Genomic DNA, 23,176 nt, shown 5'->3' with positions numbered 1-23,176 from the left:
CTCCTTATCATACATTACCGTCTCCTTATCATACAGGACAGTCTCCTTATCATACATTACTGTCTCCTTATCAAACATTACCGTCTCCTTATCAAACATTACCGTCTCCTTATCACACATTACCGTCTCCTTATCACACATTACCGTCTCCTTATCACACATTACAGTCTCCTTATCACACATTACAGTCTCCTTATCAGACATTACCGTCTCCTAATCACACATTACCGTCTCCTTATCACACATTACCGTCTCCTTATCACACATTACAGTCTCCTTATCACACATTACCGTCTCCTTATCACACATTACAGTCTCCTTATCACACATTACCGTCTCCTTATCACACATTACCGTCTCCTTATCATACATTACAGTCTCCTTATCATACATTACAGTCTCCTTATCAAACATTACCGTCTACGTTATCATACATTACAGTCTCCTTATCAAACATTACCGTCTCCTTATCATACATTACCGTCTCCTTATCAAACATTACAGTCTCCTTATCATACATTACCGTCTCCTTATCAAACATTACCGTCTCCTTATCACACATTACCGTCTCCTGATCACACATTACCTTCTCCTTATCACACATTACCATCTCCTTATCACACATTACCGTCTCCTTATCAATTATTACCATCTCCTTATCATACATTACCGTCTCCTTATCAAATATTACCGTCTCCTTATCATACATTACAGTCTCCTTATCATACATTACCGTCTCCTTATGAAACATTACAGTCTCCTTATCAAACATTACAGTCTCCTTATCAAACATTACCGTCTCCTTATCATACATTACAGTCTCCTTATCATACATTACCGTCTCCTTATGAAACATTACCGTCTCCTTATCAAACATTACCGTCTCCTTATCAAACATTACAGTCTCCTTATCATACATTACCGTCTACGTTATCATACATTACAGTCTCCTTATCAAACATTACCGTCTCCTTATCATACATTACCGTCTCCTTATCAAACATTACCGTCTCCTTATCAAACATTACAGTCTCCTTATCATACATTACCGTCTCCTTATCATACATTACCGTCTCCTTATCAAACATTACCGTCTCCTTATCAAACATTACAGTCTCCTTATCATACATTACCGTCTCCTTATCAAACATTACCGTCTCCTTATCACACATTACCGTCTCCTTATCACACATTACCGTCTCCTTATCATACATTACAGTCTCCTTATCAATTATTACCGTCTCCTTATCATACATTACCGTCTCCTTATCAAATATTACCGTCTCCTTATCATACATTACAGTCTCCTTATCATACATTACCGTCTCCTTATGAAACATTACCGTCTCCTTATCAAACATTACAGTCTCCTTATCAAACATTACAGTCTCCTTATCAAACATTACCGTCTCCTTATCATACATTACAGTCTCCTTATCATACATTACCGTCTCCTTATGAAACATTACCGTCTCCTTATCAAACATTACCGTCTCCTTATCAAACATTACAGTCTCCTTATTAAACATTACCGTCTCCTTATCAAACATTACCGTCTACGTTATCATACATTACAGTCTCCTTATCAAACATTACCGTCTCCTTATCATACATTACCGTCTCCTTATCAAACATTACCGTCTCCTTATCAAACATTACAGTCTCCTTATCATACATTACCGTCTCCTTATCATACATTACCGTCTCCTTATCAAACATTACTGTCTCCTTATCAAACATTACCGTCTACGTTATCATACATTACAGTCTCCTTATCAAACATTACCGTCTCCTTATCACACATTACCGTCTCCTTATCAAACATTACAGTCTCCTTATCATACATTACAGTCTCCTTATCAAACATTACCGTCTCCTTATCACACATTACCGTCTCCTTATCAAACATTACAGTCTTCTTATCATACATTACCGCCTCCTTATCAATACATTAGTCTCCTTATCAAACATTACCGTCTCCTTATCAAACATTACAGTCTCCTTATCATACATTACCGTCTCCTTACCAAACATTACCATCTCCTTATCATACATTACCATCTCCTAAGTTATCATACATTACCGCCTCCTTATCAAACATTACAGTCTCCTTATCAAACATTACAGTCTCCTTATCATACATTACCGTCTCCTTATCAAACATTACCGTCTACGTTATCATACATTACAGTCTCCTTATCAAACATTACCGTCTCCTTATCATACATTACCGTCTCCTTATCAAACATTACCGTCTCCTTATCAAACATTACAGTCTCCTTATCATACATTACCGTCTCCTTATCATACATTACCGTCTCCTTATCAAACATTACTGTCTCCTTATCAAACATTACCGTCTACGTTATCATACATTACAGTCTCCTTATCAAACATTACCGTCTCCTTATCACACATTACCGTCTCCTTATCAAACATTACAGTCTCCTTATCATACATTACAGTCTCCTTATCAAACATTACCGTCTCCTTATCACACATTACCGTCTCCTTATCAAACATTACAGTCTTCTTATCATACATTACCGCCTCCTTATCAATACATTAGTCTCCTTATCAAACATTACCGTCTCCTTATCAAACATTACAGTCTCCTTATCATACATTACCGTCTCCTTACCAAACATTACCATCTCCTTATCATACATTACCATCTCCTAAGTTATCATACATTACCGCCTCCTTATCAAACATTACAGTCTCCTTATCAAACATTACAGTCTCCTTATCAAACATTACAGTCTCCTTATCATACATTACCGTCTCCTTATCAAACATTACCGTCTCATTATCATACATTACAGTCTCCTTATCAAACATTACAGTCTCCTTATCAAACATATGGGTATAAAGCATCATAAAATAGCAACATATACATTATAGTATGAAGCACATAATACAGTAATGTAAAGAATAAAAAAAAAGGAAACATACAATTTTCAATAGCTTATGAATATTTGTCTTGTTTTTGGTAGCTTTTATGAATGTACTAACCTTCATCTTAAAAAAAATTAAAACATTTAGAATAGACAGGAACAGGTGCAATTTGGGAAGAAAATGGGGTAGAAGGATGTTGTGCCAACTTCACGAATTCTTCCCCACCCATTCTGGTCCCCTCTCCTCTCATGCTGTCCATCATCTCACTACACTGGTGGCAGGAGACCGTTGTCCCTGAGCTTGCCTCCTGCCATAAGTTACTGCAGAGCACCCTCTGGGCGAGTGGGTCAAGGCATGTTGGAAACTATGAGGCGAGGTGAGAACCTCATCTCTGCAACCTGTAGAATGTGGCCACCTGGGAGGATGTTCTCACCATGCATTAGTAAGGGGACTGGTCTGCAGTTACAACGTGGACATTCCCTTCAACATAATAATGCAACTGGGCCCTTACAATAGGATTAAACAAGCATCTTAGCACAGGAGCTCACACCCTTAGAACATTTTGGATTGTGAGGGACCACAGGATAAAAACTTTTCGCATATGTCTGTCAACTACAGATATAAGGTCCAGCAATGTGTCCTGGTTGCTGGACTCTTGGCTTTGCAGTCATACAGAAGGGTTTCTCAGAGAATCCCTTTAAAGGATCTAAAACCAGAGCTCATATTCTCTGTAGAGTGTGGGCACCAAATTGCAAATGTATTCTTGGCTCAATAAGTAGAGCATGTCAAATCACAGGGGGTGTTAAAAGACCATGAAACTTCAAATAAATGTTGCTTGTATAAAAGCTACTATTTGTGCTCTCTAATATGTACAGTTGTGTTTACACGGCCTCTGCAGCTGTAATCTATTATCTGCAGAAGCGTTGATCGTTGGGCATACAGATGTGTCCACATCCACTAATCCTAAACGTTCACCAAATAGCCCCATTTAGTGCACCATGAGCTTTGCAACTAAGCTGCGCTGTGCGTCCCGCCACACATTTTTGTAAAAAAAATAAAAAAAAATCTTACTTGCATCACTAATGTGACAAAATGACATTGCATGGGTACCCTGGATACTGGCACTGGCTTGGCATGCAGCTGCTGTGTGCAACTCGAACACTAACGAGTAAATTTAATAAAGTGAGAGTTTTTAGAAGTGAGTTTTAAAAGTGATGTTGCCCATAGCAACCAATCAGAATCTAGCTAGTATCTTCTAGAAGGTGCTAGTTAAATGTTAAGTAGAATCTGATTGGTTGCTATGGGTAAAAACTCTCACTTTAGTAAATTTACGCCTAACCTGGGTAAAAAGGTAAAAGACGGAGTTCGATACAAGTGCGCCATGCAGCGTTGTGCCTAATCTGCAGCTTTATACCAGTTACTTTCAGACAAAAATACTGATCCTAAGTGCCTAGGACACTATAGGTGACTTTGGCTGCAGCTACAGAGTGAATAACACACTAAATTAATTGTTAAACCGTGGAGGAGCGTCTAAACCGTGCCAGGTATCTTGCGACATATGGGGCAATAAGTAAACGTGTATGAGGGCACATCTGTATTAGTAAATGGGTCGGAAGATGTGTACCTATTCCTCCATTTTCCAATTGATCCATCAAGCCCCAGTGACGGAAGGTAATCAGGCTGCTTGTCTCAGCGCTAGCGGCCATCATTTAATAGATTGGTGTCTTATTATACGTACAGTGTGATGTGCATAAGGGAATAGTAGGACCATCTATGAATGTTTCACACATTAAACCTGACTTTCAGTGATCTTGCAGCATGTGTCCGTGCAAACTGGTGCCTGGTTTCCATCCCTGTGTGACCCCCCCCCCCTGAAAAGTTTGTTCTGTAGCGGATGTTGTAGGGAACATTTATGGGAAGAGAAAGATGAAATAAGCTTTAATGAAATACATGTTTTTTTGTCTAAATATTTTGTGAGGATTTACAATTCCTGCTTCTCCTGTCTCCCGGAAGGTCCCTCTCTTGGAAGTCTTTCTAAGATGAAGTTATGGGCTATCCTGGCTGTCTGCATTTTGCTGTTCAGCTCTGTCTCCAACACCCCGTTGCCATCAAACTGGGTAGCTGGTAAGAAGAGATCTAGTCAGGAAGCGTGGTTGCAGGACGAGGACACAGCTTTGGGGATGTATGAAGCAAATCCTGAACGTCCTACTGCCCTGCCAGGGCAGCCAGATGTACACAAGTTCTGTAAGTATACATGGATGGTGTCTGCCTTTTTTTGCTTTCCCTATGTTACAGTGTCTGTGGGTTTATCTTACATCGGATATCTGGAAATCAGCGTTATGCTCAAACACTTTGGGGTCTATTTACTAAGTAGTGTTAGGAGACAGAGTGAAAAGTGATAATGTGCCAGCCAATCAGCTCCCAACTATCATCTCACAGGCTGTGTTTGAAAAATGACAGTTGGGAGCTGATTGGCTGGCACCTTATCACTTTTCACTCTGTCTCCTAACACTGCTTAGTAAATAGAGCCAAAGGAGTGATGCATCTACTAGTCCAGATGAGTGTCGCTATTGGGGAGATAGATATATATATAAGAGAGACACAATCTGCCGGCACTCATAACAATCAAAGGGCAACTTGCTCCGGTGCATACAGTAGCATAAGCGAAATCCAGAAGAAAAAGAACTGGCACTCCTGTTGCTGTCTCCGAGTGCCAGTTCTTTTTCTTATATATATATATATATATATATATATATATATATATATATGTATATATAAATTGCAGCGGGATGGCGGCACTCAATGCAAATAAATTGATTCTGCAGGCAGGTTGTTCACCAACGTTTCAATACATGTTGTATTTTCGTCAGGCACCCTGACGAAAATACAACATGTATTGAAACGTTGGTGAACAACCTGCCTGCAGAATCAATTTATTTGCATTGAGTGCCGCCATCCCGCTGCTATTTATGGTTTGCTGCCTGACGGTTGTCTGGCTGTAACGGTGGGCACCTGCGATTATCTGCCATTGTTGCTGTTTGTGAAGGAGTATATATATATATATATATATATATATAACTAGATAACTAGTTCTTCCAATATTTGCAATAAGTATATATTTGTTGAAGGTATCCTTCTCACTAGCTAGTGTGGGTCAGAGCATGCTAGGGGAGTCCAGGTGATACGTGGTCATGTGACTCACAGGAAGTCGCGTCGTCATTCCCCACCCACTGTGCTGGGGTGTGGGAGGGTGGTATTCTCTTCTGGAAATCCAGAAGAGCTCTGAAGATCATGATCTGGAGTCACTGTCCAGATCTATCCAGCATTACCCATATAAAACACTTTGGGGCACATTGTCAAAATGTCTCAGATCACTAAAATGTAATACTATTATCAATCACAGATGCAACACAGTGATTCTCAGCTGCCCCTGCAATACTGGGCCACAGCAATATAGGTTACCTTCTTCTTACCTCTTTGGTGGGCCTTTCTCCAGTTGTGTGTACAACGTAGAGATGTGCAAGGACCCCCGTGTTATCGTTTTGGATCTGAATTCATCTTCGTGTTTTGGTTTTGCAATACCACCCTCAAGTGTTTTAGTTTTGGATAAAAATCGATAAAAAAAAAAAAAAAACAGCTAAAGTGTCCGAATCCAAAACCTGAGTTCGATTTACGAATCCAAGGTCCGAACCAGCACTCGATTTGACCAGAGTCACAAAAGTGATTCCGAACCTTGACCCGGTCCTACTCTGAACCCCTAAATTCGGGTGTGTTCGGAATTCAGAAATCCGGACCCCCACATCTCTAGAACAATGTGACGAAGAATTTAGATCCGACAGAGTTAGAGGTTTGATTCACGGTTAATGTGATGCATTCACCAAACCTCAATCTTTATCAGCCTAAATCCCCCTTTTAGAAACTGCACCCCTTTTGGTCTGGTTTTAGTTTTGAATTGATAAACATATCTCTTGAGTGTTGGTATGGCTACTAATAATATTGTAACAAATAGCTAACCTGCATATTCACTGTTTTGGTGCCTTACAGTGCCTCTAATTCTGTCACTGTGTATATATGTATTTACTATTTAGTAAACAGTATTATATTAACTTGGATTGGAATGTCCAATCAGGTATATTCCTCTAATGTGAAGTAACCAATCAAATACTTGCGTTAGTCTGATGCAAATTAGACAATGAAAGCAAAAATCTGATTGGATGATACGATAGACATGTGTGTCATCATTTACTTCGAATGATATTTTCTAGTGTCTCAGGGCTTGATTCAGAGCCGGACGCTATTTGCGAACGGTCGTTCAGAAAAAGGGGCCGGCTATTTAAATTGAGCGCTCGCTCTTTGCGGTCTGTTGACGCCTCTATGTCTGAGCGAGCGAACGAAACATGCGCTCGCTATTTTGTAAAGACGCCCCCTGGCCGTTCGCATCGCACGTCATCTCCGCTATTTATTAGATTAATCGAGTACTCGTGCTTGTGGTAGGTTTTACTTCCCGCAATCACTGCGAGCAGTTCAGGCTAAAAGACAACCAAGTGACGTGGTCGATGACACTCAATTACTAATTATGCACTCCCATTAAACGCCCGTTTTGACCGTTTGGCACGCCTGCGTTCGGATCTCCACTCCCCGTTTTCAAGCACCTTCCCGTTACCACCCACAAACGCCTCATTCTGTCACTCAAATTAGCAGGCCCTCGCTGTTTTGTGAGCGCACGATTTCCGACCGCAATGACTGGTTGGCGCATGCGCATTACGACCCATACGCATGCGCAGATGTGCGAACATCGCACGGAGCGAGCGAGCGGCCGCTTACGAGCGGCTCTGAATCAGGCCCTCAGTCCGTTTGTGTTTGATTAAGTGGATTTGAACAACGAAGGACAGGATAGAGCCCTGGTTATTTAATATTCCTTTTGGCTACAGGGACAGGTGATACTGTCAGTGTTAGTTTCAGGTGAACTTTAGAGCTATAGGAAGGGGAATCTTGTGTCTTTTCTCACAGTGAGAATCAGTGAAAGAGTTAGAGAAAGGGCCCTTTATTAATCACTAAGAAAAGGTTATAACCTCGGTACCTTTCATGCCATATTCCCTAACTCAGCACAAATAGCAGAGCTCAGTGCTGCCCTGCCTCTGGCATGTTCAGTATTATATAAGAGCTCTTTGATGCTCCCCCGGTACAGATATACTGCCTGCTTATGTGTAACTATAGCCATGTATGTACGTTTATTTATATGGTACGCGGTGGTAGAGATGTTCCAAATTGTTTTGAAGTGTTTCTGAGAAAAGTTTCTGGACTTAAAAAAGTTTGAACAGGCTCCCGATCACGCTTGTTAAGAGGCAACAATTTGTATAATCTTTTTCCATAAGCATACTATATAAAACATAGCGGTTTATGGGCCTGATACAGTAAAGGTGCCCACACACATAGCGATGTGTTACCGATCAGCCGATGTACACGATTTCCCCCTGAACTCTCCCCGGGAACTCCCTGGCAGTCCTGCACACGATTTGGTATGAAAATGCTGCCAAGGTGACACACGATCTATCGTGCCTCCTAACTACTCCAGTGCATCCTGACTTGAGATTGTCAGATCTGCCCTACAGCACGGCAGATCTGAAGATGCGATGTGCGACCTGCGGGGACGCGCATCGCATCGTGATCGTGAGTGGGGACTCACGATTTCAGCATATTTTACATGATCTGTCGTTCCAATTGCTTCGGAATCGCTCAGATCGGGTAAAATATCGCTATGTGTGTGGGCAGCTAGAGGATTGCTACGATTATGCACGCAGTCTCACTGCGATCATATGCTAATCCACTGCGATCGCTATGCCGTCGCAACACAACATAAGGACACCCACCTTACCTTACACACATCTGTAATACTTATCAAGACTGCGATACCATCAGTAACATCGAGTACAATCGCAGCCTCACGCACAGTTGCACAAGCTCTGACCTTACTCAGACATTGCTAACCTTCCAGTATGCAGTGAGAGCTCAGGATACGTAGGCCATCGCAGTGGATAATATATGGACGCCCCTGCAACGGCGTTCAAACGCACCGGCTCGACTGCATTTCGCTGACTACTCCCCCAACCCCGCCACCACCCCAAATGGTACTTCCTGTCAATCACTCTGCGGTAGGGCTGTGTATTCACTGCGATAGTAGTCCCGATCGCAGTGGAGTGTTTACGCATGCGCAGTATGCAACAATCGGCTTATTGCGTGCGTAATCGCAGTTACGGTATTTGCTGAATCACGCCCTATGCTTGAATAGACATATTGCGTACTTTGCCAATTTTTTTACAGAATGTTGGGCATGATAGCGTAGTGGTTAGCTTTTGTGCCTCACAGCACTGAGGACATGAGTTCCATTCCCTGGCTGTGTGCATCTGTGCAGAGTCTGTATGTTCTCCCATGTTTGTGTGAGCCTACTCCAACATGGTCCGGATTCCACCCACACTCCAAAAATCATTCTGGTAGGTTCATCGTACTCGGACAAAATGAACCATAGTGCCTGCACACTTCAGTGTTAGGGAATATAGTGTGAGATGTATCAAGTCTTGGAGAGAGATAAAGTGGAGAACATGACCAAAGCAGACAATTGGCCTCTAACTGTCAATTATCTACCAAAGTTTAAGACAGGACAGAAGCTCTGGGCAACATCTCCACTCTCTCCATCTTTCTCTCTCTCCAAGACTTGAAACATTTCCCCCTGTAGGCCCCCTGTAAGCTCCGATGGGGCAGGGGTTGGTGAATGACATGTATTCTTCTACAGTGCTTCTGAAATTTGTGGTGCTATATAAACAAATGATAATGATAATAATAATAATCAATGCTCACAAGTTATAGCACACACACACCATAGTTGTAAAGCAAAAACAAATCTCAATATTTGACGGAATGTTGGAGTTTGTTGCACTGTGGCGCTTTGTTTGAATGTGAAACTGCCTTATAGTCCGACCATCCCTAGAGTATTGCGCCTTAAACTGGGTACACGCTAGATGATATCATAAACAATTCAGACAATTCCGGCGCATCGGAACGACAAATCATTCACATCATCCAGTGTGTGCGCTCCCGCAGGTCGTCACCCGCGTCCTCAGATCTTTTGTACAGATCTTTTGTATATGCAGATCTGAGGATGTCGGTAGTGATGCCATGCTGCCGAATGCCCACCCCCCACCGTCGCTCCGTCGCTGCCGGCAACCCTACCGGATCCCATCGCTCACGAGATTGTGCTGGGTACACATCGTCTAATGTGTACCCGGCTTAAGAAACACACAAGAAACAAGCTATACAATATGGTAGTAATAAATTAATTAGTGCAACAGAAAAACCAAAGAAGCTCTACATTCCTGGCACTGAGATATTACAATCTAAACCAGTTATGTCACTGACATTGAACGTGCTTCTTACCCTCTCACTACACATTGATCCATTTGTCAGCTCCTCGTGATACAATGATTACAGTCAGTGACGCCGCTGGGTCAGTGACACCGTTGCGCCAAACAGCGTGGCCTTGTGGAAAAGGAAGGCGGTCTCGCGACTCTCCACGCACTGCCCGCTTCTCCTCAGTGACTGGGAGCTGGGCCCCGCACAATGACATCACAGTGCAGTGCCCAACTCCATATCAATGAGGAGGAGCCGGCATTGTGGGGTCACCCCCTCGGAGGGTGACACCTAGTGATGTCCGCATCCCCCTGGCGACGCCACTGATTACAGTATATCATAATAATATCTGCAACATCTCCATTTCTAAAAAGCCGCACTTTAGTAAATAGACCCCCTTAGAGAGGAGCTGCTAATCTAATCCCAGCTGATATAAAACCCTCCCTAGTGGTGGTTGCAGCAGGCTCAGTAGTAGCAGAGTCTTGGGTGCAAGTCCGTGATTTGTAAAGCACATGCTTCTATAGACATCTGCGGGGATGCACAGCTGCTGCCCAGATGCTTCATTCCCCACAGATACAGCACTCCCACTGAGCTCTAAGCTTTATATTGTATGCTGGATGAACTTTCCAACCTGTTAATAATGGCAAAAGGCAAATGATACAAGAGGAAGATAATATTGTATTCACTATGAGTGCAAAACATAAGCACAGTTCTGTTTCTAAAAAATTTTTAAAAAATAAATATATATATATATATACATATATATATTTATAAACAGTTATTTATATTGCACACACATGGGGAAATGCTTCAGGCCCTGGACAGAGATAAAGGGTCTAGTTACTAAGCAGTGTTAGGAGACAGAGTGAAAAGTGATAAGAAAGTGATAAGGTGCCAGCCAATCAGCTCCCAACTGTCATCTCACAGACTGTGTTTGAAAAATGACAGTTGGGAGCTGATTGGCTGGCACCTTATCACTTTCTTATCACTTTTCACTCTGTCTCCTAACACTGCTTAGTAAATAGACCCCAAAGTACCATCCAATCAGTTTCTGTAATTTTTTCTCTAACTGCCTGTAAAATGACAGAAGCTGATTAGTTGATACTTTATTCTCTCTCCAAGATTTGATACATCTCCCCTACAGGATAGTTCAGTCATTCACATCATTCCCTGCCTCAGTGGAGCTTACAATCTTTTTTCCTATCACATGTACACACATACACAACAGGGTCCATTTTTGGTCAGAAGTCAATTAATAAGGACCTTAGCCATATGCAGGGATGCAATCAGAAATGGTGGGGCCCAAGACTGACAAAATAGGCAGGGCACATAGTCAAATTTTACCCTGTTAGGTGGAAGTAGTTTCCTTAAGCAGACAGTACTAGGGGCTCTATTTACTACAATCCGCATATTGAATGCGGATTGTAGTGTGATATTACCGAGTGAATTCGCATTGCGAATTCAGGCAATATCACAGGGATTTACTATAAATCCCTTGCAGGGACAGAGCTTGCGATAAAGCTCTGTCCCTGCGGATCCCATCCGCACTCTAGTCGCGGTATTTTCGGAAAAAATACCTCGACTAAGAGCCCGCGCATGCGCCGACCCACCATCGCTGCTAACCCCCACCAACGCTAAGCCCCGCCCCCTGCGATTGCAGACCATCGCGACCCCCCCCTCCCTTCATTACACATACCTGCATCCGTCTGGCCTCCGGTGATCTTCTCCGGGCTTCCCGATCAGGTGATCTCCCAGACTACACTGGGGCCCAATCACCTGATGACCATGCCGCAGTGCACTGTGGGAGACCAGCTGACCGGAGAGGAGCCATCACCGGAGGCCCGATCACCGGTCCCTGGATTCAGGTAAGTAAAAAAAAAATGTTTCAATTTTTTTTTTCTTTTTTTTGCAGTGATCAGCTTGCGGTCTGTTTAGACCACATAGCTGATTACTGGTACCGGCTCCCAGCTCTGCTCTCCCCGTTAGAGCAGAGTGGGAGCCTGGTAACCGGGGGAGACCCTGGATAACGCCACCTCCAGGTGGCGTTATTATCACAGGGCTTCCCCTGGTATTTTTTTACAATTTATTTTTAGTAACTATGGTCGGATCACATTTCCCATTACAATTATGGGAAATGCGATCTGCTTTACTAAAAATAAGTGATAATTAGGGGTTGGAGTAGAATTTTACTAATTCTACTCCAATTGCCCTGTAATAACTACAGGTGAAACTAAAATAATGTGAAAAGGGTATGAAAACACCCTTTTTCACTTTATTTTAGTAAAAATAATGTTAATAAATAGAGCCCTAGATGAGATAGCAGATTTGCTCTCCTGACTTGCACTGTATCGATTGGTGGATGGGAGGGGAGGGACAATGATGTCATAGCAACTCAAATGACTGCAGTCTCACCTTCCTATCTGCAGCAGATCACATTAGGGTGATATCTTAAAGATAAAAGAGGGACTTCAGCCCTCACTAATTAAGTAGAGAGGTAACATTGTTTCAGTTTGCACTTCCCAGTGTTTTGCTATAAGGAAGAGAGTAGGTGCAACAATTAATAATAGAGGAAGATGGAGGGTTGGAGGAGCTGGTTAAGCACTAGAGACAGGTCACAATATACCATACTCTTGAACTAATAATCATATGGTAGATGGGATCTTCTGCTGACCAAAGTTGTGGCTGCGTTTGTTTGACCTGAGTAATAACCTGTTTTGTAGATGGGGAAATCTTTAAATTCTGCTTTTGCTTCACCAGTCTGTGGAATTACATTGTGCACTGTATTCATAATTTATATCTTTTTTATCATGTATAGTCTATGAATAGGGGATGAAACAAAACAAAATGTGCTAAAATACTCTGCAAAATGCGGAACGGGGTGAATAATCTGCTGGGCTGCTTAAATAAATTTGCTCCTCATTATACAGACACTAAATTATGATTCCAAATGACTATTTAAGCCAAGAGGTGGATGTCTTGAAAGTGTGCTGGTTCTTAGGTGCATCTGTTACCTACAGTGGGAGCATCTTTTCTATTCACTAGAACACAGGTTCTTAAACTCGGTTCTCAGGACCCCGAACAGTGCATGTTTTCCAGGTCTCCTCACAGAATTGCAAGTGAAATAATTAGCTCGACCTGTGGATTTTAAAAATGTGTCAGTGAGTAATGAATACACCTGTGCACCTGCTGGGTGACCTGGAAAAAGTGACCTGTGTGGGGGTCCTGATGACCAAGTTTGAGAACCACTGCACTAGAAGCAGGTGCCTCGTGCCTCAGTTATGTCACTGGTTCTTGTTGAACTGAAAGGCTACATTCTCAAGGATAGAGGCCCAACTCCCAAATGGCTGCCCCCACTACTTACAGCCTACCTCCCAACAGTGTAAAAAAACACCACTGAGACACAATAATAAGCCACATCCCAGTGCCACCCACGCTCTGCACAAACCCTGCCCAAATTAATACAGCAGTATGGGCAGGGTTGTCCAAAATTGACACAAGTGTTGGGCAAATTGTGGGTTTAACGCTTCCCACATCTTGCCCACCTAAGGTATATCTTGCTGACAACAGGGGAACTGGACGTCCCACCAGATTTAGGTAGTACACCTTCCATTTGTAGGAATGTGTTTTTATTTAATTCAGTAAAACCAGGACTTTTCGCAACAGACTCAAAATGTATTCGCACCTGTTGTATCGCAGCATGGTTTGCCCTTGAGCAAATTTGCTGTTTTCTGCTTTGCTCCTGTCTTTACTGTGTATGAGGCCCAATGTGTCCTCATAATGGCGGCCATTTAGAGCATTATGTGACACATCAGATAACAAGAAAAAGACACTGCTCCTTTTTATTCAAAAATAACATATTGTGCAAACATAGGAAGTTCGGAACGTGAGCTTAAAACAGCAGCAGATAAACACTGGCTGTGTAACTGGACAGCAGATGTAGGGGAAGAGTGAGGCTGACGTGGTACAGTACATAATGGCTCTGTGCTGCCTCCCTCCCTCGCCCAATGATTGCATAGACCTAAGGTGGTCAGCGTGAGCCAATGCTGAGTAGGCCACCAGAAAGGCTTAGGTGCACTGATTTGTCTGTATCATTTATAGCATTATTATAAGTATTATTATTATTATTAGTAGTAGTATTATTATTATTATGGAGCATACACACGGTCAGATTTGTCTGTATCATTTACAGCATTATTATTAGTATTATTATTATTATGGAGCATACACACGGTCAGATTTGTCAGATGAACGATTGAACGATTTGAACGATTTTACCAAAGTTTTGAACGATTTAAACGATTGAACGCATTAAAATGAATGGAATCGTCCAAGTCTGACTGCAAATACATCAGATGTCAGATATCTTTATCTGACCATCGGAACGCGCATCGTTCATCGTCCATCGTTCAGGCATGTCAGATATGTCAGATTTTCCTTCAGGTATGAACGACTGAACGATTTTTAAATCGTTATCGTTCAGATCTGAAGGAAAAATCTGACCGTGTGTCTGCACCATTAATATTATATCATTTAGAGAACCTGTGAATTAACTCCTAAAACTTTGTCGTCTTGCACAGTTCAAAGCGCCACACGGTGCTACAGGATGTCACGTTTCATCAGGAAACCCAGAGTATCTCATTTTTATTTCATAGGAGAAATACGGCAATCTTTAATAATAGCCAATTATTTCATTAAGAAAACTATGCCCTAGTGACATCATTGAGGCATGAGGCACATCTCAAGAACTTGTGCAGTTGATCATTTGAAAGCTCCTAGTTCTTCATTCTTCCCACAATCGCACCAACTGGATCTTGATCTATAGAGCCCAGGAGAATCACACAACAGCTAATTATACGTTTATGATCCTGCACATACTTTAAATGATCCACAGGGCCAGGCAGTGTTGGCATCTATATGGGCTTAGGCAGGTGCATGTTTCTCTCCCTTTCCCCCCAACCAACAATAACTAACGGCTTAGCTCGTAGTCCTAGTATACAGGGCCGTAGCTAGGGTAGTGCGGCCGGTGCCATCGCACAGGGCACCACAGGGCAGGGGGCACTGTTTGGGCCTGTCAAATTTCTGTTTATTATCATTCTCACTAATAGCTTCCTCTTATTTCATCTCCAGCATCTCCTGGCCTCTCCTATATCTTCCCTGGCCCTTCCCCATGAGGCGATTCCCCTTTTTTGGGTGCATCATGTCCCTTTGAAAATAGAGGGGGCGCCAATGCTCTTTCTGGCACAGGGCACCAAAAAGTCTAGTTATGGCTCTGCTAGTATATGTGCAGATATAGTTACCCGGACTTTCTCCGTTTAGCCAAAAGAATTATGCAGCCATTATTAGTCATTTGTTTAGAATTTGAATTCAACAAACTCTGTGAGTTTAAAGAGAATGAACAAGAAATACTTATATCACATAAATAGCCTGACACAGCTAATCACATAGGGGGCGTGGCCTGACTCTACGCATCATTAGGTCCCAACCTCGCCCCAGCAAAATACCTTGAACTGCATGCCCGTAGGGAGGGAGCGGGGCTAAACATAGAGATTTGCTGCAGTCCTGTCCTTGGTGCAATAGATCTGCCTGTAATCACCCTGCACACTTTAGCTGTATAGAAACACCCTGGGGGCACCCTTCTACACCCACTAAACTGCGAGTGGACATGCGGCTGAGATGCGTATGACTCGCTGAACGCTGGTAGTAGATCTATCCCTATGCAACTCTGAATTAGGCCCCAAGTTTTTTATGTGCCCTCCCCCCAAAAAATATTGTCCTCTATTTGCTAAGCACATAGGTGAAAAAAAATATATTTACTGTACAAGTACATAAAGCATTTTTGCATTTTCTTTAATACTTTTTTTTAGTGCTTTTTATTATTTGCTTTTTTTATTTTTTTATCAAACTTTATTTTTTTATTTTTGCCATAGTCGGCTCACTCATGCACTAACTAACTGGCCTGGCAAGGAGTAAGAGTACTACTTTTATTAGACTGTCAGCCCTAGTTGCCAACATTCTGGCTGATGCCTCTGATCGGCAATGCATGAGACGTGGCGCGGCCAAGTGGGTGGCACAGAGGGCGTAATGGCGTGATTGCGTCATCTTGGTTCCACTGTCCACTATACGATGAAACAATTACTGCCATTGTGAATCAAGGGTTGGGACCACGACAATGTTGTTCAGCGAAAATCGCTCCGTCAGCCACTTGGACCCCTCACCTCACTCGGAAAGTGGAGACTTGCCCACTCTTCTGGGCATCTGTGACAGCCACCCCAGATCCAGAAGTGTCCCAGACTTTCTTGGAAAGTAGACAAGTATGCGGTAAGCTCTGATGAGCAGGGCCCTCCGCCTCCACCCTCATGGTTGTCTTTACTTACAGTGTGCTCCAACTGACAGTCAACAACTCCCAGAGCACTGGATCATTGGGAGCTACTCTTTTTATTATCGGTCACCCTCTTAGGAGTCAAGTTGTCTCTATAGCTCAATGTTACATCTTATTTACCATGTAATGTCCGTTTTAACCTTTTTATAGTTATATGGCAGTGATTGTGGATAAGTATGTTGCCAATTCAATCTTACCGTCACTTATATAGAAAATTGTAGCTCAGGGCTGTAGCTGATGCTGGGATTTAAAACAGGGTAGTGTTACAGGTAGTGCATTTAACCATTCGGGATGTAGTTGGCATCCTGGCTGTCAGAATGTCGGCACCGGAATCCTGACACCAGTCAGAATTGTGGCACCAGCATCCCAATTGCTAATATCCAGACGGTAAATATTGGGGTTAGGCACTAGGGGGAGGGTTAGATTTAGGCTGCAGGGGGATGGCTGGGTTTAGACTGCGGGGGGAAGGGTTAGGGTTAGGCTGCAGGGGAGAGAGGGTTAGGTTTAGGCATCGGGGAGGGAGGGTTAGGTTTAAGCATCGGGGAGGGAGGGTTAGGCTGTGAGGGGGAGGGTTAGGTTTAGACATCGGGGAGAGAGGGTTAGGTTTAGGCTGCGAGGGGGAGGGTTAGGTTTAGGCATCAAGGAGGGAGGGTTAGGTTTAGTCTGCATGGCGGAGGGTTAGGTTTAGGCATCAGGGAGGGAGGGTTAGGTTTAGTCTGCATGGCGGAGGGTTAGGTTTAGGCATCAGGGAGGGAGGGTTAGGTTTAGGCTACGTGGGGGAGGTCTAGGTTTAGGCATCAAGGAGGGAGGGTTAGGTTTAGGCATCGGGGAGGGAGGGTTAGGTTTAGGCTGCGAGGGGGAGGGTTAGGTTTAGGCATCAAGGAGGGAGGGTTAGGTTTAGACATCGGGGAGGGAGGGTTAGGTTTAGGCTGCGGGGGAGGGAGGGTTAGGTTTAGGCTGCGAGGGGGAGGGAGGGTTAGGTCTAGGCTGCGAGGGGGAGGGTTAGGTTTAGGCATCAAGGAGGTAGGGTTAGGTTTAGGCTGCGTGGGGGAGGGTTAAGTTTATGGTTTAGGTACTTACCAGCAGCTGTCGGTATCTTAACCGAGTTGGGATGCCGCCATTGCGATTCTGAGCGTCGGGATCCTGAGTGCCAAACCATTCTTCTCTGAAGAGCCAATGGGGCTGATTTTGAGTCACACGCAGTCGCACCTGTGTCCCTATGCTAAAGCCGTGGCCATTTTCGGCATAGCCTGCGAATCAGGGCCAAATGTCTGACATTAAACTGCTCGTTATCATCTATTGAAAACTAGATTATCTAACTGCCGAGATCTATGTTGACTTCCGAAGAGCTTAGACAAAAACATTCATTGGGGTAGTGTCTTTCTGCTTCGGAAATAAAATTTTTTTGCTATATTTCAGGGTCGGCACTGACGGTGTTAATGGGGCAAATTTATTATTCCAACAATTACAGACAAAACATTTTCTTCCGTGCATTCTTCACATATTACATTTTACATCCAGATCACATATGGTATTGGGAAACCAGGGGACATGTTTCTGATTTAGAAAGTGTTTATGGGTTTATGAAAAAAAAACAGACTTGTATGATCTCAAAAATGAGTTTGTTTTATTATAATGGCCCAGTAATATTTACCGACTTCAAACACAGAATAATATTTACCCTCACATACCAGTCTCCACTATATGGAAATAGACCTAATTTGTCTGCGATATAGTTACACTATTTTAGTAACTAATAAAGAGACGTTATTAGTTGTGTACTATAGTATATAGTAAATAGATGTTTCTAGTTGTTATTTGTTAATAAATAAGACAAAGGTATGCATTTTAGTAAATAATAAATATTATTTTATGTATATTTTAGCAAATGGGCAAAAAGAGTCATTGTTACTCATGAACCCAACAGTACAAAGGCGCAACCCTTGCCGACATTACAGCTGCCCCCTACAGGATGGGGCAATCAGGTGGGAGGTGCCGGAACGTGGTGCTGCAATCGTGTCATTGTAGCCCCACCTCCTGCTATACATAATTCATAGGTTATGATGAGGACGGTTGAAATGTTGAAATACAGTTTGTCAACTATATAATGTTGACATGAAATGTATGTTGACAGTCTACATGTTGATTTGTAACATGTAGACAGTGCTATAATGTTGACAAGTTCAAAATGTTGATATCAAACCTTAATGCTAACCCTAACCATTGACCCCTAACCCCAACCCTAACCATTGACCCCTAACCCTGATGTCTACATTTATACTATGCCAACCTGTCATATGTTGACATTTTGAGCCTGTCGACATTTCCAGAGGTCAACATGTTAGATATCAACATTTCTTTACCATGACATCATCGTAACGTACAACATTCTGGTGAATTCATACCCTGCTATACAATGCTGCAATTCCTGGCATTGTTAAGCAGGGTCACGATGACGGGATTCAAGGCAAATTGTTTTGTTAAGCACCCCTCCCTGTAGCCTAACCTCCCCCTAGTGCCTATCCCCCTTCCTTTGGCGGCTCCTAAACCTAACCGTCGTCATTCTGAGATGTCAACATTACACATGGCAACATTCAAGACATCAACATTGTGACCGTTTCGTCATTTTAAGTTTGTAGACACATTGAACCATGTCGACATTCTTGTGTTGACGACATTATAAATGCACCTGTCGACAATGTGAGCCCGGTGTCCCTCCAATATTATGATGATTGTCTTTTTTCGCAGATACTTATTTGCATGTTTGTCTGAGGGAATCCATAGAACAAGTCTTGGTACAAGTAAAGATTTTTGCTGTCAGGATTTACAATATACAGTATACGGTTTCTGATCTTCCTTTAATCTCTGCCGGCTCATATGATGTTACATGTTGTCTGTTGCAGACAGATTTACAGGGCAAGCCCACGTCTCAGCTTCAAGACTCTGATCTGTGTTTAAAATCATTTGCACCTGCTAAGGATCTGATTTTATGGGTTTTTTTATGCTGTTAAACTATAAAACTATAAAACGACCACAGTCCCACCAACATTCATTCCCTGCAAATTCTAGGGTGAAGAAATGCTGGCCAGTTTTTCTAAAGCTAGGTACACACTGGCGCGATGTCGGGACGATATGCCGATACATAACGACATATCGCCTGCATCGCTCAGTGTGTACCGGCGACTGTGCGCTCCTGCGGCAGCTGGCGATGGCTGCCGGGTTTGATGTGCTGCATTATTAATGAATGACCTAATGGTGCTCATTATGTCATTCATTAAAGTCATCCAGTGTGGACGCACAATCACTGTTGACCACTCCTTCGCTCCAGTGTGTACCTAGCTTTAGTGTTAAAAGGTTCGATACATTTTGTTTTATTTACAAGGGAATTAAGCGATTCATGCATTACTTTATGTTGTACTTGCCAGTCTGGAGGAGAGGTCCGAGGTACGAAACGGGGTCGTAACAAGAAGATTTGCATATTTGCCGCTCACACCACACTGTGCGACAACGCGTTTCACTTCATCGCACGGCGTCGACAAAGTGATGCAATACTTAGCAAAGTACGTCATCAAGGCCTTGCCGACTTCAGAAGAAAGTGAAGCTGGATCAAGCGCAAAACATTATACTACATAGTAGCTCCCTAATACATTATCACTTTATCTCCATTATAAACAATAATATTTAATAATGGTGCCACTTAAACAATGCCTTGCTGAATTATGGGTTGTCTGTGTATATAATATCGGACAATTAGCAAACGGAATCGGCATTACCAGCCAACAGGCTGCGCAATGATACACATTACAGCATTTCGCAGGAGGACTGGTCCATGATGTTACGAATCGTGTCACGCCCACTGCCCACGCTTACCACTTTGACATCCACCCATGATCTCCAAAAAGTAGGCAAGTGTGGCATAGCAGGAGTCGCTCACTTCACTTCTCCCATATAAGCTGGCAGGAACTTGTACACAGCTTGATGATCATTGATTATCAGTGGATCAATATTTTGAGATTCATCTTGTCTAAGCACCTGATTCAGCAAGGATGGCAATTGGAAAGCTGCACTCAGGCATATACTGTAGTGTGTAGCGCACGCAGGCAGCTTTGCAATTTCGATTCTTGCTATTATGCAAATGCAGCAGGAGGTGTATGACACCCCCTGCTGCATTTGCGATCCCAGCACTGCGATGAAGGTCGCAGGCTGACATCACCATTACGTCGATCGGCGGTCGATGGTCGCGATGGTTGATGGCGCCGAGCCTCCGGCCAGCTGAGTAATCCTCAGCTTACTCAGCTGGCTGGCTTGCGAGCCCAGGACACTACGTTGATCAATGCAGATCCTGGGCTTGCAACTCCCGGAAATTGGATCTGCACAATGTAGTTGGTCATGTCCTATTTGCAATGTGATTGGCAAATGGGATGTGTTTTATTAACGAGGAATGTAAAATTGCAATCGGCCGTCGGTCCAGCGTTCAGAGGCCGCACCATGGTTTCCACACAGAACGCCATTTTCTCTAAAACCGACCTTGCAAAGCCGACTATCCAAAAGCTAGATCTCTCCAATTTGCCCACCAAGTGTGTAGCCTAATTGAAGACTTAGGGTGAGATGTATCAAGCCGTGTAGAGAGATAAAGGGGAATAGTTGCTCATAGCAACCAGTAAGCTTCTGTCATCTTATAGATTGTGTTAGATAAATGACAGAAGCTGATTGGTTGCTGCGGGCAATGTCTTCACGTGATCTCTCTCCAAGGCTCGATTCATCTCTCCCTCAGCCTTTTAATTGGTCCGAGTGACAAATATGTGCTCATTCCACGAGGCTAACCATAGCAATAACCGATTGATCCTCTATCTGTGGAGGATATCACTTCCTTTATATGGTCAAGTCCCCAGTATCTGCCATTGAACAGAATTTTCCCAGAGTTCCCTGAATCAGGATATCTTTAGATCTTTAGTACTGGGCACTGATATCCAGTGCAGAACCTCAAGTTTGGAATCCTGTGTAACATACCTCACTCAGCAGCATACAGTACGAACTTGCCACAGAGGAGTTTGCATTGTATACTAGTGACATCCGATATCATGGTATTCAGAGTTATTCTGGGCTTCAGGCTTTCATTTAAATATCTGCTCTCCTCTGACAGGTGATGGACTGCTGTTTTATAGCTGTAATGTAATGTTGTCAGGAACCGAAGATCTGAATGCATCCTTCCCCGGCTGGGTACGGAGAGAGAGGCACAGTCTGTACGCAGATTAAACCGAGAGCGAGAGTTCCCAGGTGGACCCGAAAGGGTTAATTGAGCAAACAGGAGGGCAGTGAATGTCAATAGGCCGAGGGAATAACATGATCCACATTTGTATGCCAGCTGTACTCAGAGAAGCTTCTGGTGACATCGGAGATGACTATTATTTGAACTACCATCACAGCTTCTTTTGACTTGCAAACTTGGTGTCTGGTGATTGTACTTGTTCACTTCAGGCTCCGCGGTCAGCTCAGATCTTTTTTTTATTTTTTTTAATATTGGAGAATATATTTTGTCAGCACATTGTCTATGGGCCAAGAATCTGTGTCGTTCCTGCTAGTGTTCCAAATGTAGTAGCTGCAAGCGTCTGTACCCCAGGGTGTAAGCCATGGCCTGCCCTTTGCACTCATTAGGCCTTTGCATAGATCACGTTTGGCTTAGACTGCAGTGCACCTGTTCCCTCGCTTCTGTCATTCAAAGGCATAGTCAAAATGCATTGTTAAGTGTAGTTCCTGGGGGCTAATTAAGCCAAAATAACATGGACAATGGGATATGCAAAGGACGGAAGTTCAGGGCGATGAGTTCATTTATTAACTGCTGTGCATTCAGTCTGAATTCCAGTGAGGATCATTTACCCCTAATTGTACAGCATACCAATGCACTTATTATTATTTTTTCATTTTATGTACGTTATTAAACCTTGGATGAAATGAGCCATCTCATGAAGAAATTATGGGGGGAGATTTATCAAAGCTTGGAGAGAGAGAGAAAATGGAGAGAGAATCCTATAAGCCCCCTGGGCCCCTGCTGCTGTCCTTTCTAACCAAGCATCCCCCTGTAAACCTTGGCTCTCCCTTCTCCTGTAACCCGCTCCGCGGCCCACACTACGCTCTTTGAAAAATCCCCCCTTTCTTTTAGGGGCGAAACGCGTCAGTGGATGCCCCCGGTTGTAAACCTTTATGATTGAGACATTATACAATTGATGTCTCAGTGTTCAGTGCGCAGGCGATTAATTTCCTAAGCATAACAATTCTGTGTAGGCCGCTGCAATTTACGGCTTGTGGATTACTAGAAGCCGGATGTGATCTGCAGAACCAGGAGAGAAAGGTAACGCTGATAACAGGCAGCCTTGGGCTGAGCCGCGGTGGAACTCCCTCGGGAGTGGGACTGGGTAAATATCTGGAATTTACCCAGTAGATAATAACGGCTGCTGCTCTCAATAACATCTCTATGTAACGGGGACTATTAACGTG

General features: G+C 43.2%; 1 protein-coding gene across 1 annotated transcript in view; it reads left to right on the top strand.

The window, feature by feature from the left end:
* Window positions 1-23,176, top strand: part of GDNF (glial cell derived neurotrophic factor) — a 46,726-nt gene that overhangs the window by 11,018 nt on the left and 12,532 nt on the right. Inside the window, exon 2 of the mRNA XM_088455000.1 lies at window positions 4,912-5,142. Coding sequence (XP_088311126.1) covers window positions 4,938-5,142 — 205 coding nt within the window. The 5' untranslated portion in view covers window positions 4,912-4,937. The remainder of the gene's footprint in view (window positions 1-4,911; window positions 5,143-23,176) is intronic.

Source organism: Taudactylus pleione, unplaced genomic scaffold (genome assembly GCF_031769625.1).
Source record: "Taudactylus pleione unplaced genomic scaffold, aTauple2 ptg000639l, whole genome shotgun sequence".
Classification (NCBI taxonomy): domain Eukaryota; kingdom Metazoa; phylum Chordata; class Amphibia; order Anura; family Myobatrachidae; genus Taudactylus; species Taudactylus pleione.
The sequence above is the reverse complement of the archived record's forward strand: the minus strand, read 5'-3'. Positions and strand labels throughout refer to the sequence as shown.